The sequence below is a fragment of the Lepidochelys kempii genome, chromosome 11, assembly GCF_965140285.1.
Source record: "Lepidochelys kempii isolate rLepKem1 chromosome 11, rLepKem1.hap1, whole genome shotgun sequence".
In the NCBI taxonomy this organism is placed as follows: Eukaryota; Metazoa; Chordata; order Testudines; family Cheloniidae; genus Lepidochelys; species Lepidochelys kempii.
Window position 1 is genome coordinate 14,129,683 of NC_136390.1, and position 18,907 is coordinate 14,148,589.

The 18,907-nt window shown below is 47.7% G+C and overlaps 1 protein-coding gene across 3 annotated transcripts in view; it reads right to left on the reverse strand.

Annotated features, from left to right (window-relative positions):
* The window catches only part of MARCO (macrophage receptor with collagenous structure), an 85,057-nt gene that overhangs the window by 16,161 nt on the left and 49,989 nt on the right, over window positions 1-18,907 (reverse strand). For 2 of the 3 annotated variants that reach the window (XM_073305237.2, XM_073305240.2), the window contains 3 exons: window positions 4,804-4,905; window positions 3,227-3,457; window positions 2,259-2,294 (listed from right to left, as the gene is read on the reverse strand). In XM_073305237.2, the coding sequence (XP_073161338.1) occupies window positions 2,259-2,294; window positions 3,227-3,457; window positions 4,804-4,843 (307 nt within the window). In that variant the 5' untranslated portion in view covers window positions 4,844-4,905. Of the gene's footprint in view, window positions 1-2,258; window positions 2,295-3,226; window positions 3,458-4,803; window positions 4,906-6,121; window positions 6,237-18,907 lie in introns of those variants that run through there. The other variant, XM_073305234.1, reaches the window with a different exon arrangement.

Consider the following 18,907-nt stretch of genomic DNA (forward strand, 5'->3'; position numbering starts at 1 on the left):
GTCTATATATTATATAACTAAACTATTGTCGTATGTAAAGTAAACAAGATTTTCAAAATGTTTAAGAAGCTTCATTTAAAATTAAATTAAAATGCTGATCTTACGCCGCCGGCCCGCTCAGCCCACTGCCAGCCTGGGGTTCCATTCACCTAGGCCGGCAGCAGGCTGAGCAGGGCCTGCGGCTGGGACCCCTGTCCAGGGGCCAGCAGCCAGAACCCCAGACTAGCAGTGGGCTGAGCAGCTCAGCCCGCTGCCACTCAGCCCGCTGCCGGTCTGGGGTTCCGTCCGCTGGCTCCTGCCAGCCAGGGTCCCGGCTGCCGGCCCCTCTCAGCCCGCTGCTGGTCTGGGATCCTGGCCCTGCCCACATACAGTGGGTACCTACCTTCTCCCTGGTTCTAGCCCATTCTCTTCCTCTCTCTCTGCATTGAGCTGAGGATGGGAGTGCACTGAGCACAGGGCTGGGGGGGAAGGAGCAGGCTGGGGGTTAGGGTGCAGAGTCTGTCCAGGAGATAGAATGAGAGAGGGGGCTCAGGGTTGGGGCAGGAGATTTGGGTGTGGAGTGCTTACCCGGGCAGCTCCCATTTGGTGCAAGGTGTGCAGGTGGGAATGGGGCGGGGGGTAAAGGGGCTCCCGTTTGGTGCTCTGGGTGGGGGTGGAAATGTGGGGGGTGCAAGAGTCAGGGCATGAGGTGTGGGGGGTGCAGGAGTCAGGGCAGGGGGCTGTAGGTGTGTGAGGTGGGTGCAGGTGTCAGGGCATGAGGTGTGGGGGGCTGGGCATGTGTGGGGGGTGCTGGAGTCAGGGCTGGGGTCATGGGGTCATGCAGGGGTCAGGGCAGAGGGCTGGGGATGTGGGCTAGGGTCGTGGGGATGGTCCCAGCCCCCTGCCCAGAGCGGCTCACGGCAGGGGGCTGGAGAGGGTATGCCCTGATTCCACCCCCTTCCCCAAGGCCCCATCCCCACCTCTTCTCCACCTCCTCCCCGGAGCAGCGAGCGCGCTGCGGCTCCGCTTCTCCCCCTCCCTCACAGGGGCCATCAGCTGATTGGCGGCTGGGAGGGAGAGGAGGAGGGGCAGGAACCCAGCATGCTGGGGGAAAAGGCAGGGGAGGGGACCAAGCTTCTTCACCCTGCCCCCGTGGGGGGGCGGAGAAGAGCGGACTGGGGCAGGTAGGATTTTTAATGGCACTCTGCTGCCTGCCGGGGTCCCAGCCTGGGTTCGGCAGCGGGCTGAGTGGGGCCGGCGGCTGGGACCCGGCAGGCAGCAGCGTGCCATTAAAAATCGGCTCGCGGGCCGTCTTTGGCACACGTGCCATAGGTTGCCGACCCCTGCACTAGTTGGACACCAGTTTGAAGTATAAGTCTTGGAAAGATTGAGGAACAGAAAGTCAATGTCAGAAAAGGGAAGCTGGGTGTCTCTTAAAATGGCTTGTGAATCCAACTAGGAGAAGTAACCTTCACATCTGGGGAGTTTTAGGGCTTGATCCTGAGCATGTGCAATCCCCCCCCCCCATCAAGTCAGTGGGCCCAATCCAACTCCCACTGAAGTCAGTGGATGTATTTCCGTGGTTTTCAATGGGAAATGCACGAGGACCTTATGCAGCTATTCTATTGCAAGAACAAGTGCCACAATTTGGGGTGCAATCCTATGAAAGGCTGAGGCCCCTAGTGCCATGTGGGAGCCGCTCAGCACTTTGTAGGATCACACCTTAATCATGTAGGAAAACTGACATATTGTATTACTCGTTGTGGACTAGATTGAGCCTGTAGGCTCAACCCTGAGTAAAAGGTGCTGTGAAACTTCTCTGCAGTTGTGGCTCCCACCCGTTTCCCATCAGTTCCTCCCTTGGTCCCATCCAGATTCAAGGGGGGAAGTAAGTTACTGATAAAGCTCTTGATAAAATACAATTTACTTCTCCCCAGCTACCCTGGCTAGTAAGCAGCAGCGGAGAGGGGAGACTGAGTTGTGATTCTACTAGCGCCCTGCTTCTCCCCACCCACTTACCCAGAGAACAGGGACTACACCCTGCATCAAAGCCAGACTCCCAGCAGGCCATGCAAGGGGGTGTGGGAGGAGCTTGACTTCAATGGGACCACTCACGTGCGTAAAATTATGCAGGGTAGAATTACGTCTTTGCAGGAGTGGGGCCCAAATGACTTATTGAATAGGGTTCCAAAATCTAACTTCCGATTCTGTACAGAACAGGGGAAGGGAGGGGGAATGAAAGCGAGGGGAAGCTGTTCATTGCTCAAATATTTACTTACCTGGAGGACCAGGTTCTCCTTTGATTCCAAGTTGCCCTGAAATGGATATTTGATGTGCATTTTTAAACAGTCAGCACTCAATCGTTGATTGAACAGTATGTTAACAAATTTAGCTCTGAGTTGAAAATGTCACCCTCCCTGCAGGAAGACTAGAAGTCCTAGAGAGGCTCAAAAAAAAAGTCTGAGCAACATTGTGTGGGAGTCCTGGGTGGGGGGACTGGGTACAGGGAGCCCACGCCCATTCCAGCCCAGGAAATAAACTCTAGCTGCAATAAAGTGGGACCCCGAAGGGATATGCCAGCCTGGGCTCCATACTGCCACCCTATGCACAATCTTATCCAATTCTTCGGGCCAGATCCTCAGCTGGTACAGATCATCATAACTCCATTCATTTTCTGTGGCAGCCACTGTTTACTACTCTGTGTTTATACAATGGGGCCCTGTTCCTGGTTGCTCCTTAAGTATTTATTATATTTTCATAGCAGTGGCTATCTCTCACATCGTGCTTTTCCTTGGTAGATTTCAAAGCACTGCACTTTGCAATCTTTAACATATTTATCTTCACCACACCCCTGGGAGGCAGGGTGGGACTGTCACCCCCATTTTACACATGGGGAACTGAGGCACACAGGGGCTAAGTGACTTGCCCAAGATCATGCAGAAAGCCTGTGGCAGAGCACTGAACTGAATCCAGGTCTCTCCAGTCCTAAGGCTAGTGCCCTAACCACCGGACCATCCATAATAATATGTCAAGTTAATGGAGCTACACCATTTAGATGAGCTGAGGATCTGGCCACCACCCTTCAATCTTAGAGAAGAAAGCTGGAGTTTCCCATAGGGACCACTGAATTGTGCATTTTCTGTTTAAAGAAGGCTTTGACTCTTGTACTCCTTGTACAGCACCATCAGGCTTTCAGATTATGTACAAAATATGACAGTCAAAAAGATAAGGTGAAGCAGAGAGATACCTGCAGCCAGTGTGATATTGTTCATCCTCATCAGTAAATTGTGGTTGCTGACCCTAATGGTGTTGATTTCCTCTTCTAAGCTTTCAATCAATGTTTCTTCACCTCTAGTGTTCTTTCTATAAAAGTTGCTTTCTGGAAGAGTTTCATTGTAGAAGGGGCTGACTAGTTCCTCTGGTATATATGAGTTGTCTTCTCTTTGGATTTTGCGTATTTCCTCCTGCATGTTAAACACTGGGAAAATGGAAGGCATCATGGAATAAATATTCTCAAGCTCCTTCTATCATCCTGGGAAATTCCTGCTCTATAGGGCAATTTCTATTGACTGGCCCTGAGTTCCTGTAAAACAGACACTTCTTTCCTGCATGACAGGTAGAATGTTACCTGAAACCGGGGCATTCGTACTGGGCACAGCTCAGCCATGCCTCCGCTGCTAATCTGGCTACACTGCTATTTATACTCACGCTAGCTCAATGAGAGTACATTAAGCAGGGGAATACACCCCTAATTTATAGTGTAGACATAGCCATTGGCTCTCATCTACTTATGCAGGCATTTTTAGTATGCCGTTCGTTATTGTATCCAGGTGCCACATATGCCTGGCTACGTGGCCAGATATGACAGCAACATATCTAATATGCATCTGGGGAAAAAAAACAGTTTCTAATAGAGGGAGCCTTAATTCTTAGAGTGCTCAGGATCATGTACTTGTCCTCCAAAAGTTTCTCTGAGGAACTGAAGGAAAGTGTACTTATCCTCCTCTGCTCTTCATGGCACTCATCTCTCATACCCCTGAAACACTGAAATCAGCTTCCTGGCATGAGAAGAGAGCGTGCACAAAACTCTCCTCACCCTTTCTGTGTGTATGCTTTCAGAACCAGCCCTGAGTGACAGATGGGCATAACAACCATTTATAGGAGTGATATTGATTGCTCTTGGATCTTAGCTGGATAATGCTTAAATACTCTACCAGGATGTCTATTTATAATGCACTGAGCATCACAGTATCTTAACTGGCTGAGCGAAGGGGGACTCTTCCAGGCAGAAAGAAAAGATATGAGAATGGTGGGAAGGAGGGGGAAGTGAAGAATGGGGGACACACAAAGCACTCTGGAATGTGAGACAATGGTATGGAGGAGGGACGCATGAGGGACTCAAAGAGCCCCCTGGCAGAGGGAATGGGGGGCACACGGAGCCCTTGCCATGGTGGGGAAGGGGAGAATGAAGAGGAGAATGAGGAATAGTGGTATGGGGGCACACAGAGCCCCTGGCATGATGGGAGAATGGGGGACACTTGAGGGAGAGGGAAATGGGGAACCCACAGAGCCCCTGGCAAAGGGGATAGGGGAACGGGGGTTGCAGGGAGTCCCTGAAATAGAGGGGTGGAAGGGTGACACACAGGAGCTTGCTAGGGCAGCGACTGGAGGGATGCAAAGAGCCCCTGGCATGTACAGTAGGCTCATCCTATTGAGGCACGAAACCCTCTAGGATGGCGTATTGCAAAAGCATCAGGCACAAACACGTTGCCAACCATTACAAGGATTTCAAGGCTACAGTAAATGGTTATTTAGGAAAATTACCTTTTAGCGCCAATAGTCCCAGGCCTATAGTTAGCATCATTAAGTAGATTGCCAGTGCAGTCCAAACACAGCATGCAGAAGGCTTCTTCTTGCTTTGCGGTTCTAAAGTCCAGCAGAAACAAGACAAACATCCTTTCAAATCACACATTTCTTTGGCCAATTCTGTGCAAATAAAGTATTTGTAACATTCTTGAAACCCGTGCCTTGTCTACACCTGCAGGGGTATGTGGGGTACACGTGGCTACACTCTGCTGGGAAAAGCAAGCTGTATGCACACTACAGTGTGTAGCTACATGCAACAGTGAAAAGCTCCGGCACTGGGGAAATAGCAGGAAAAGGGTCTGGCAGTGGGGAGCTCCTGGAGTCTTTCCCCGCTGCCTCCCCCTGCCAGAGCCTTTCCCCACTGCTAAAGTCTTTCACTGTGGTGGGGAAAGGCTCTGGCAGCATAAGAACATAAGATCAGGAAGATTCCTGTGATAGAAGGTACTGTACACAGAGTTACAGTAGGAGCACTCTGTTGGTACTAAAAGGGGAGGAATTCCTGTGAAAGGGCTATAATTCGAAAGCTTTCACTTAGAAGCTACAATATTTTTTTTTTAAATCAAACTTTCAAAGAATTGTTCTTCAAAACAGCTCTTCTGTCCCCATATGCACACACTGAAAGATCCAGAAGCGCATGATCCTGTCAAAAATCTACAAACTCTTAGTGAAACAAGAGTTTCATGCAGTGAGTGCTAGGATTGTACAGGCTGTAAGTCAAGGCAAACTTAGAACATAAGAACATAAGAACGGCCATACTGAGTTAGACCAAAGGTCCATCTAGCCCAGGATCCTGTCTTCTGACAGTGGCCCATGCCAGGTGCCCTTAATTGAGTTTTGCAAAGTGTATGATGCTGAGTCATAATGATTAAAAAGAGCATCATCTTCATTAATGTTACAATAGAATTGTTTTGAGTCAGCAACAGTGTTTTTATATTCACCTGCAATTCATAAATTTACATTTTCAGTTAGCTTTTGGTGATTTGAATATCTGAAATATTTTAGGCATTGAAATTTTACACAATGGAAATGTATTTGGGTTATTTAAAAACCACTGGAAGAAAAAATGGTTAGTGTTTGCTGGAGACTATCTCCTCAGCATTTTTGGCTGGAAGAGATATGTCCCAGATACATCTCTTCATTAATGTTCAGATACATTTAGGAGCAAAAGTCACAGTAGAAAGGCATTGCATATGAAATGCAAATAGATCAGCTATTTTCTTCATAGATCAGCCTAAACACTTATCAATCAATTTAATTAAGCAATAAAGTACTTTACCATATAGTTCAAATGTGGTGGTAGCAGATGAAGCAAACCTAATCTTGTCTGACATGGTGAACATTTTGCTATCACTCGAAATTTCATCTTCAGTGTAACTCTTTGGATTCTCCATGGTGAATTTTTTATAGTAACCTAGAGTCCTGTCCGATTACAGACACCGAGGAAATATGGAACTTTCCACTTCATCTGCTGAATTTATGCCATCTGCTGTGCATTCTGATTAACTCGATTTTTCTAGACTTGCCAGATACTTTTGATGTGGTAATTTGATCAGTTCCTCAAAAATCCTATAACTAAGATGTTTAGCTTCTCCCTTGTGCTTATATTAGAGCACAGTCTGGATAGACCCTGCAGTTTGATCCTGCAAGGTGAACTCAATAAGAATAATGAATGCTCACCACCGCTAAGAGTTGCTTAGCACTTTGCAGCATTTGAAGCCAAAGTGGCCAGCCCGTATGCAGGTAAAACTCCCACTGAAGTCCATATGATGTTTGGTTGAACACAGACTTCAGGATCGTTCCTTAGGGACAGAAGGCTAAATGTTGAGTGTTAACACAATAGTGTAGCTTGCACTGAAATTACATTTAGTAAGTGCGCAAAATGAGAGTGACTGGTGGAAGGCACTAACAGGAACATGTAAGGGTATGTCTACACTGCAAATAAAAGATGTGTTCTGACCTTGGGTTAGCTAACTCTGGTTAAAATAGCAGTGAAGAAATCGCAATTCACCTTTTCACTCCTTTAAGGTTAGATGCTGGACTATAGGCCTATAGAGGAGATTGGGGTTGAACGCAAGCTGCTAACCTGAGTTAAAAGCTGAGTTGCTGTGTCTTCACTGCTATTTTAACCCGAGTGTATTTATTTTCAGTGTAGACATACCCTAAAACAAAGCAGGTCAGAGCAGGGGACCTGAAGATCAGTGGGGTGGATTTCAAGTAAAAGGAGTATGTACAAAAAGCTGGCAGGGCCGATTTCTCTTACACCCTCCTTTTAGGCCTTGTCTACACTTGCAGGAGCATGTAGGGTAAATGTAGCTACATGCTGCAGTGAAAAGCAGGCGGCATCTACACTGTGGTGTGTAGCTACATGAAGTGATGAAAGGCTCTGGTACGGGGAGGCAGCTCCTCCCTGCAGGTGGGAAAGGCTCCAGCAGTGGGGAGCTGCCAGAGCCTTTCCCCACTGCCAGAACCTTTCGTCATGGCGGGGAAAGGCTCTGGCAGCAGGGCGCTACGCTGCTAAAAATAGCAGTCTACAGTCTAAAATTAACAGTGTAGCCATGGGAGGCACTGTGTGGGCACGTATCGGGCCTGGGCACATGGAGAGCCGGTAGGGTGTATATCTAAGGAAGCAGTGCCTCACCATCCACACTCCTAGTGCTAGTTTGGCTTGCAGCATCTGTACTCCATGTGCTTCTGTAAATGTAGACATGGCCTTTGTTGCTTTTTCTTGCTACATGCATTCCCCCTCCTCCGCAAGGAAACTGCATTCATTTGCCAAAACCGCTGAATGGCAGATTGGTTCAAATCATGTCACTTTACCACTTACCCCCATTGCTTGGACCACTTACACCTTCACGTCACTTCACCCCTGTTCTCATCACCACTGAATTTGACATTTTGGCCCAGAAACTTAAAGGGCTGCCACTTACTCCAGGATTGATTTTGTCCAAGTGAAATAACTTGGCTGAGTTTGCATATGAAGGTCATTGGGAGAGCCAGGCCAGGTATTAGAACATGCTCCCAGCTCCTGGCATCCTCAGCCAGGCTCAGGTATTAGAACATGCTGCCAGCTCCTGGCATCCTCAGCCAGGCCAGGGATTAGAACATGCTGCCTCTTTTCAGAAATAGAAAAACTGAACACTGGACAGTTTACTTGGTGTGTATGTGATAAGTCCATAAAAACAATGAGGAGTCCGGTGGCATCTTAAAGACGAACAGATATATTTGGGCATAAGCTTTTGTGGGTAAAAAACCCACTTCTTCAGATGCATGGAGTGGAAATTACTGACACAGGCATAAATATATATTGGCACATGAAGAGAAGGGAGTTACTGTAACACAGCGTTTAACTCCCAGCACTCTACATCTGCAAGTGTAGCCATGCCCTAAAACAACCCCTCCTCCCTCTCCCCCCTCCACAGAGGGATTCCTCTTTTACAGGCTAAACTTCCATATATTTAATTTAATCACCAGCCCTTTCTTATCTTAATCACTCTGCCTCTGTTTGTAAACCAAATACTGACTCCCTACCCCAGGAGCACCTCTCCTCTGCAGAACTTACATTTCACACTAATGCTGGGTTGTAGTTAAGAGCTCCACTTGGGAGCTTCTACACCTCCTGTACGAAACTCTGGGGGAGGGTGGAGGGGGGCTCCTGCCCTCCCCTGCCCCCCTAATTGCTGCCTTTGGGCCCCGTGCCCCTGCCCTGTGGCTTCTGCCAGGGGGTTGGAGCTAGGGCCATGAGCCCATCCCATGGCTTGTGGCAGGGGCTGCAGAAGGGGCTGTACACCCCCCTCACAGTTTCCTAGGGCTGTGTGCCCCCCCCCTTCCCCACAGCTCCAGTTGGGGCTGTGGCTGTCCCCCCACCCCCCTCCCCATGCGTCCTGGTATTTTATTCTTGCGATCTGGTACTCTGGTTGTGAGAATAAACATATTAAAGATTACTTGTGGCACCTTAGAGACTAACCAATTTATTTGAGCATAAGCTTTCGTGAGCTACAGCTCACTTCATCGGATGCATACTGTGGAAACTGCAGAAGACATTATATACACAGAGACCATGAAACAATACCTCCTCCCACCCCACTCTCCTGCTGGTAATAGCTTATCTAAAGTGATCACTCACCTTACAATGTGTATGATAATCAAGTTGGGCCATTTCCAGCACAAATCTAGGTTTTCTCACCCTCCGCCCCCCCCTCCCTAACTCACTCTACAGCTGGTAATAGCCCATCCAAAGTGACCACTCTCTTTATAATGTGTATGATAATCAAGGTGAGCCATTTCCAGCACAAATCCAGGTTTTCTCAACCCCCCCCTTTTTTTCCAAAAACCACACACACAAACTCACTCTCCTGCTGGTAATAGCTTATCCAAAGTGACCACTCTCCTTACAATGTGTATGAAAATCAAGGTGGGCCATTTCCAGCACAAATCCAGGTTTTCTCACCCCCCCTCCCAAAACACACACACACAAACTCACTCTCCTGCTGGTAATAGCTTATCCAAAGTGACCACTCTCCCTACAATGTGCATGATAATCAAGGTGGGCCATTTCCAGCACAAATCCAGGTTTTCTCACCCCCCCACCCCCATACATACACAAACTCACTCTCCTGCTGGTAATAGCTCATCCAAAGTGACCACTCTCCCTACAATGTGCATGATAGCACTCTATGTAGAAGTCCAGTCTGCTGTTTCGACCTTCAGGAGGAGTCCACCTAGAATCCTTCTTTTTGTAATGTTGGTAGGGAGGCCTCTGTGGATTAGTATGTTGTTCAGAGGTATTTTGGAAATATTCCTTGAGTCGGAGACCTAGAATCCTATTTTCGATGTCTCCGACTCAAGGAATATTTCCAAAATACCTCTGAACAACATACTAATCCACAGAGGCCTCCCTACCAACATTACAAAAAGAAGGATTCTAGGTGGACTCCTCCTGAAGGTCAAAACAGCAGACTGGACTTCTACATAGAGTGCTTCCGCCGACGTGCATGGGCTGAAATTGTGGAAAAGCAGCATCACTTGCCCCATAACCTCAGCCGTGCAGAACACAATGCCATCCACAGCCTCAGAAACAACTCTGACATCATAATCAAAAAGGCTGACAAAGGAGGTGCTGTTGTCATCATGAATAGGTCGGAATATGAACAAGAGGCTGCTCAGCAGCTCTCCAACACCACTTTCTACAAGCCATTACCCTCTGATCCCACTGAGAGTTACCAAAAGCAACTACAGCATTTGCTCAAGAAACTTCCTGAAAAAGCACAAGATCAAATCTGCAAAGACACACCCCTGGAACCCCGACCTCGGATATTCTATCTACTACCCAAGATCCTTAAACCTGGAAATCCTGGGCGCCCCATCATCTCAGGCATTGGCACCCTGACAGCAGGATTGTCTGGCTATGTAGACTCCCTCCTCAGGCCCTACGCTACCAGCACTCCCAGCTACTTTCGAGACACCACTGACTTCCTGAGGAAACTACAATCCATCGGTGATCTTCCTGATAACACCATCCTGGCCACTATGGATGTAGAAGCCCTCTACATCAACATTCCACACAAAGATGGACTACAAGCCGTCAAGAACACTATCTCCGATAATGTCACGGCTAACCTGGTGGCTGAACTTTGTGACTTTGTCCTTACCCATAACTAGTTTATATTTGGGGACAATGTATACCTTCAGATCAGCGGCACTGCTATGGGTACCCACATGGCCCCACAGTATGCCAACATTTTTATGGCTGATTTAGAACAACGCTTCCTCAGCTCTCGTCCCCTAACGCCCCTACTCTACTTGCGCTATATTGATGACATCTTCATCATCAGGACCCATGGAAAAGAATTCCACCATGATTTCAACAATTTCCATCCTACCATCAACCTCAGCCTGGTCCAGTCCACACAAGAGATCCACTTCCTGGACACTACAGTGCTAATAAACAATGGTCACATAAACACCACCCTATACCGGAAACCTACTGACCGCTATTCCTACCTACATGCCTCCAGCTTTCACCCTGACCACACCACACGATCCATCGTCTACAGCCAAGCTCTGCGATACAACCGCATTTGCTCCAACCCCTCAGACAGAGACAAACACCTACAAGAGCTCTATCAAGCATTCTTACAACTACAGTACCCACCTGCGGAAGTGAAGAAACAGATTGATAGAGCCAGAAGAGTTCCCAGAAGTCACCTACTGCAGGACAGGCCTAACAAAGAAAATAACAGAATGCCACTAGCCTTCACCTTCAGCCCCCAACTAAAACCCCTCCAACGCATTATTAAGGATCTACAACCTATCCTGAAGGATGACCCAACACTCTCACAAATCTTGGGAGACAGGCCAGTCCTTTCCTACAGACAGCCCCCAACCTGAAGCAAATACTCACCAACAACCACATACCACACAACAGAACCACTAACCCAGGAACCTATCCTTGCAACAAAGCCCGTTGCCAACTGTGCCCACATATCTATTCAGGGGACACCATCACAGGGCCTAATAACATCAGCCACACTATCAGAGGCTCGTTCACCTGCACATCCACCAATGTGATATATGCCATCATGTGCCAGCAATGCCCCCCTGCCATGTACATTGGTCAAACTGGACAGTCTCTACGTAAAAGAATAAATGGACACAAATCAGATGTCAAGAATTATAACATTCATAAACCAGTCGGAGAACACTTCAATCTCTCTGGTCACGCAATTACAGACATGAAGGTCGCTATCTTACAACAAAAAAACTTCAAATCCAGACTCCAGCGAGAACCTGCTGAATTGGAATTCATTTGCAAATTGGATACTATTAATTTAGGCTTAAATAGAGACTGGGAGTGGCTAAGTCATTATGCAAGGCAGCCTATTTCCCCTTGTTTTTTCCTACCCCTCCCCAGACGTTCTGGTTAAACTTGGATTTATGCTGGAAATGGCCCACCTTGATTATCATACACATTGTAAGGAGAGTGGTCAGTTTGGATGAGCTGTTACCAGCAGGAGAGTGAGTTTGTGTGTGTGTTGGCGGGGGGGGGGGAGTGAGAAAACCTGGATTTGTGCTGGAAATGGCCCACCTTGATTATCATGCACATTGTAGGGAGAGTGGTCACTTTGGATAAGCTATTACCAGCAGGAGAGTGAGTTTGTGTGTGTGTGTTTTGTGGGGGTGTGGGGGGGTGGGGTGAGAAAACCTGGATTTGTGCTGGAATTGGCCCACCTTGATTTTCATACACATTGTAAGGAGAGTGGTCACTTTGGATAAGCTATTACCAGCAGGAGAGTGAGTTTGTGTGTGTGGTTTTAAGAAAAAAAAAAGGGGGGGGTTTGAGAAAACCTGGATTTGTGCTGGAAATGGGCCACCTTGATTATCATACAAAAGAGAGTGGTCACTTTGGATAAGCTATTACCAGCAGGAGAGTGAGTTTGTGGGGGGGGGGGGGCAGAGGGTGAGAAAACCTGGATTTGTGCTGGAAATGGCTCAACTTGATTATCATACACATTGTAAGGTGAGTGATCACTTTAGATAAGCTATTACCAGCAGGAGAGTGGGGTGGGAGGAGGTATTGTTTCATGGTCTCTGTGTATATAATGTCTTCTGCAGTTTCCACAGTATGCATCCAATGAAGTGAGCTGTAGCTCACGAAAGCTTATGCTCAAATAAATTGGTTAGTCTCTAAGGTGCCACAAGTACTCCTTTTCTTTTTGCGAATACAGACTAACACGGCTGCTACTCTGAAACATATTAAAGATTGTAAGGTGCTCAGATACTGCAGTAATGCAAACCAGGTAAGTGCCATGGATATATAGAGACTACAATTCAACACCACCTGTGTTTAATCCAATATCCCAACTCACTAGCATGTGTGACTTTTGGAAGCAGGCGGCCGGCCCTCTTCCATCACTCATAAGTGCCAATTTTCTGGCAAAAGTGGTTTTCTCGGAGGCTAGTTTGTCTATAAAGTAGCTTTTACAATATATGTCATCAAAAATTTGGAAATTTCATGACATGATTCCAACAGGGTGTAAACCAAAACAAATGACAAAATGTTTCATGAAGAATCTTTCACCCGGCTCTAATATACATTTCGAGCACAGTAAGGATGAACGAGCGATCATTTATTGGATTTGCTTCCTTAGCCTCTGCTGCACATTCACTATAGCTGCTGGCTCCTCTCCTTCTGTGATGCTTTGGATCCTGCTGTGCTATCTCTGGCTGTACCAACTGATTGACTTTGATTGTGCAACAGAGTTACTAAATAAGGGGAAAACATGAATTCCGAAGCAGGGTATGTGACTGGGTGGAGGGCTTGCTAAAGCAATGTGATTATTAATAGAAGAGCAGCTTCCAGCACATTGTATGGGCAGGAGGAGGATGAATGGCTACACCTGTGATTCCTTTCATTTACGGTAAGCAAACGGACCCATTTGTGATGCTCACCATCTTCAATCCTTGGGCACATCCCTTCCAGAAGAACAGGGAGGCCTTAAAGACAGGGGCTGTCTCTCAGTGCCAGCAACTGCTGCTGTTCTCATTCACCACCTGCCACCTCCACCAGCTGGACATAATTTTCATTCCAGCCAGGGGTCAGTGTAGCCAGACAAGCAGGGAAGCCACCCTCTCAGAAGGAGCTGACAGCCCGCCTTTATGCTTGGTGGGTCACACCAACACCTGACAGGCCTGAGAAAGTCCTTATACTTTGTCAGCACTTGCATAGCTTGTCATGCCAGTGAAGTTTTACTGATCTGAACGGACTGACTCCAGGGACTTCACCCACATGACATTCTCATAAGCAAACTAGGGAAATGTGGTCTAGATGAAACTATCATAAGATGGGTACATAACTGGTTGAAAGAGCATACTCAAAGAGTAGTTATCAATGGCTCATTGTCAGACTAGGAAGATGTATCTAATGGGGCGCTGCAGGGGTCAGTCTGGAGTCCGGTACTATTCAACATTTTCATTAATGGATTCGATAATGGAGCAGAGAGTATGCGAATAACATTTGCTGATGACACCAAGCTGGCAGGGATGCAAGCACTTTGGAGGACAGGATTAGAATTCAAAATGTCCTAGACCAACGGTAGAACTAGTCTAAAATTAATAAGATTACATTAAATAAAGACAAGTGCAAAGTATTTCACTTAGGAAACAAAATCAAATGCACAACTGCAAAATGGAGACTAACTGGCTAGGTGGTAGTACTGTTGAAAAGGATCTGGGGGTTAGAGTGAATCACAAATTGAATATGAGTCAACATGATGCAGTTGCAAAAAAGGCTAATATCACTCTGGGATGCCTGAAGAAGAAGATCATATGTAAGACATGGGAGGTAATTATCCAACTCTACTAGGTCCTGATGAGGCCTCAGCTGGAACACTGTGTCCAGGTCTGGGCACCATACTTTAAGAAAGATGTGGACAGAGACAGATATGGCAAGAGTCCAGAGGAGAGCAACACAAATGATAAAAGGTTTAGACAACCTGACCTATGAGGGAAGGTTAAAAAAACTGGGCACATTTAGTCTTGAGAAAAGACGACTGAGGAGGGACCTGATATGTTAAGAGTTGTTATAAACAGGATTGTGATCACTTGTTCCCCATGTCCACTGAAGCTAAGGCAAGAAGTAATCAGCTTAATTGGCAGTAAGATAAATTTAGCTTAAATATTAGGGGAAACTTTCTAACTATAAGGATAGTTAAGGCCTGGAATGGGTTTCCAAGGGAGGTTGTGGAATCCCCATCACTGGAGGTTTTTAAGAGCAGGTTAGACAATATCTATGAGAGATGGTCTAGGTTTTCTTCGCCCTGCCTCAGCACAGGGGGCTGGACTTGATGACCTCTGGAGGCTCCTTCCAGGGTGCCCCTCCCCCAGGCCCCAAGTCAGTGAGCCTGCGGCCCAGACCTCCCGCAGCCGAACTGGGCCCAGGCACGGCACGGCCAGAGCAGTCCTCGCACCCACCCGCAGCAGGTTGAGACCCAGGCACGGCCGGGGTGGTGTGGTGCGGCCTCACTCCGGAGTGGTCCTGCTGGGGGCCGGGTGAAGGGTGCCAATCCTGCAGCCCCAGAGCTCCCACGGCGGGGGCAAGGCACCTCTTCCCCCCAGCCCAGGGAGAGCTGGGAGGCATCCTCTCTCCCTGCCATAGCCCCAGAGCACCCTCCTGCACCCCAAACCCCTCATCCCAGGCCCCACTCCAGAGCCAGCACCCACAGCCGGAGCCCTCACCCCCGGCACCCAACCCTCTGCCCCAGCTCTGAGCCCCCTCCCACACTCTGAACCCCTCGGCCCCACACCCACCACATGAATTTTGTTATGTGCACCAATGTGAAGGTGATGTATCACACAGCACCTCCAGATTAGTGCACATAACAAAATTCTTTCCGCATACGGGTGGGAAAAATTAGAGGGAACACTGGGCCCATGTAGTTGGGCTCCTTACTTCAGCCATCTCACCAAATCACTATTGTTGGCTTCAGATATTTGCCAGCTGGCCTACCATTAAGATTCTCCCAGCTCATGTCAGAACGAAGGGTCACAAAGTCAAGCTCTCACTCAGAACTAGCCAACCACAGCCCCACTCAGCTCCCCTGCTCCTGAGGTGTCCAATGTGACATTTGCCTGTATAGCCCCTCAAGAAGGAGTTTACAACAGAAGGGAATGAACTTTTTTACACATAAATAGGGGCCTTTTTATTAGAATTCTTTGAGGGTGTAAACAAATATGTTGACAAGGGTGATCCAGTTGATATAGTGTACTTGGACTTCCAGAAAGCCATTGATAAAGGTCCCACACCAAAGGCTCTTAAGCAAAGTAAGCAGTCATAGGAGAAGAGGGAAGGTTCTCTCATGGGTCAGTAACTGTTTAAAAGACAGGGGAAAATAAAGGGTAGGAATAAATGGTCAGTTTTCACAGTGGAGAGAGGTAAATAGCAGCTTCCCCAAAGGATCTGTACTGGGGCCAGTGCTGTTCAATGTATTCATACAGGATCTGGAAAAGGGCATAAAGAGTGAGGTGGCAAAGTTGGTGGACAATACAAAATTACTCAAGATAGTTAAGCCCAAAGCAGAATTCAAAGAGTTACAAAGAGCTCTGACAAAATCGGGTGACTGGGCAACAAATGGCAGATGAAATTCAGAGTTGATAAGTGCAAAGTAATGCACACTGGAAAATGCAATCCCAACTATACATACAAAATGATGGGGTCTAAATTAGCTGTTACCACTTAAGAAAGAGATCTTGGGGTCATTGTGGATAGTTCTCTGAAAACATTGGCTCAATTTTCAGCGACAGTCAAAAAACACGAACAGAATGTTAGGAACCATTAGGAAAGGTTTCAGAGTAGCAGCCGTGTTAGTCTGTATCCACAAAAAGAAAAGGAGTACTTGTGGCACCTTTAGAGACTAACAAATTTATTTGAGCATAAGCTTTCGTGAGCTACAGCTCACTTCATTGGATGCAAAGGGTGAGATAATAAGACAGAAAATATCATAATGCCACTATATAAATCCTTGGTACACCCGCACTTTGAATAATGGGTGCAGTTCTCAAAAAAGATATATTAGAATTTGAAAAAGTACAGAAAAGGACAACAAAAATGATTAGGTGTATGGAATAGCTTCCATATGAGGAGAGATTAAACCCACTGAGACTGTTCATCTTGGAAAAGAGACAACTAAGGTGGGATATGGTAGAGGTTTATAAATTATGACTGGGGTGGAGAAAGTGAATAGGGAAGTGTTATTTCCCCTTCACATGACACAAGAACAGGGGTCAGACAATGAAATTAATAGACAGCTGGTTGAAAACAAATGGAAGGAAGTACTTCTTCACACAATGCACACTGTGGAACTCAGTGCCAGGAGATGTTGTGAAGGCTAAAGTATAACTCCCGCTCTGCCCAATGCGAGGGCACTATTTACAAACCAGCAGTTGCCAGACGCACAGTGGCCTTCCCAGCCCTGTGCTGCCAGTGTGTCCCTTCCCCGAGAGGGTAGGCCCATGCCATACCACACACCCCCCCACCCAACATTCGCTGACTCCCTATGGCTGGAGGCCCCCTGGATCCACTATGCCCAGCACCCCCCCAGACCCACCCACAAATGCACAGCACCCTGCACAACACCACCCCGGCCCACAGCTCCACCACAACTGCCCAGCATCCCCCACAGAACCCCCAATTCCTAGTGCCCCAACACACACAGATCCTCCCCACCCCTTCACAGCCCCTCACCCCCCCAGAGTCCCCACAGACCCACTCCCACAAGCCCTGCCTCCCGGCTGCATTTCACTGGCCCTGCTGGGAGGCAACTGTGTTTGTCAGGCTGAGCCAGCAGCGCAGCCAGGGCTGGTCCCAGGGCCGTGAATCGCTCCAGCCCCCTGGGAGTGGCGTGATCAGCCAGGCCAGAACCTGCCCCGGCTGGGGTCACTCAAGATGCAGTTGCCTGGAGGGGCCCAGCTAAGTCTCCCACACTCTCTCCCCCCTCACACACACACTTGGCTGAGACTGGCCTGGCTTCTGCACCAGTCCCAGGTGGCTCAGCTCCAGGGAGACAGGTGGGGCCTCTCAGGTGGCGGGAAGCAGAGACTGCCTGGAGCCGGAGGTGCACTGGGGTCCGGCCAGGGGGCTGAGAGGAGCAAGGGGTGGACGGGGGGAATCCAGTGGGGTCTCGGGGTGCAGTCCATGTGGAGCAAGCCGGGGCCCCTTCCGAGCATGGGCTCGGCTCCATGGAGCCACTGGAGCCATTGTAAACCCGGCACTGCATGTGGTGGATGTGGGAGAGGAGGATACAGAACCCCTGGCATGGAGAGGAGTGAGAGGGGATTGCAGGGGGGTCCCTGAAATAGAGGGACTTGGAAGGGTGGTACACCTGGAACTTGGGGGGTGGGGGAGAATGGAGGAATGCAAGGAGCCCCTGGTGCGTGCAATGAGTTTGGCCTATGGAAGCCACAAAGTGTGAGCCCTTCTAGTTCAGTAATGTTACCTGCTCCTGACAGCAACCCCATGTCTGCATTTCCCTGTTAATGCACTGCTCTGCTAGGCTTTGGTCTGACAACCAACTCTTCTTTAAACTTCTCTAAGAAGCTCGATAAGCAAGGTGCCCCTGCACTACAGCTTCCGCACAGCTTTCTGACCAGGATAATTGCATCCAGAAACCTGAAAAGCTTAAGTGTGATTTGCTTCCAGGCCTTTTCAAAAGTCAGACCCTGGCACTGGCTTTACAATATTTACACACAATATTCTGCTCCTCTCACTGAGTAATCTCATTTGTTTCAGTGCAATTACTCGAAGAATAAGGTGCAACTCAAAGTGAGAAATGCTAAGATACTATGGTGATGGACAGCAGTATAACACCCTAAGGTAAGATAGCAAAGGGGGCTGAATCTGGCCTTAGTTTTATGCAAATGATGTGCTCTAGTGTGTGTGGGGGGGTGGGAATTGGGTTTACTTTTAACTCCTTTGCCTTCTGACTTTCAACTTCCAGTAAGGCCCATCTGCACCAGAAAAGGTTTGCTACTCTTGCTATACTTGCAAACTATCCTAGTGTAATCTCAGTTTATACCAGAAAAAAACAAGTTATTTTACCAGTATGGTTTACACTGGTTCCCTGAGTGAAATAAGCTACACCAACAAAAGTACTTTTATGCCAATCTAGTGGTGTCTACCCTAGAGCTTTGGCTGGTATAAAAATGGTGCAAAAAGTTTGCCTAAGTGACCCTGTTTTATCGGCAAAGGTTTCTAGTGCAAACCTGTCCTAAAGCACAGAAGGCCATGAGAGTGGGAAATGAGAGTTTTATAGAAAATAGGAGGTGATGGAGCTGACTGGATAACTGATTGGATGCTAATAACTTTACAGCAAACAGACTTTCAGCCTGAACTTCAATAGTGTAGCTACAAGATTGTTCATAAATTGGCTTATTTATCCTCTGATTCACCTAATTAGTGTGTTTCCTGTCTCGCTCCCTTTTTAAAAAAAAAATTCTTTATTGAAATGAGTATCAAACAGTTCTGCCATGTGTCAGGTCTTCAAGTTTACAAACACGGGGCCTGATCCTG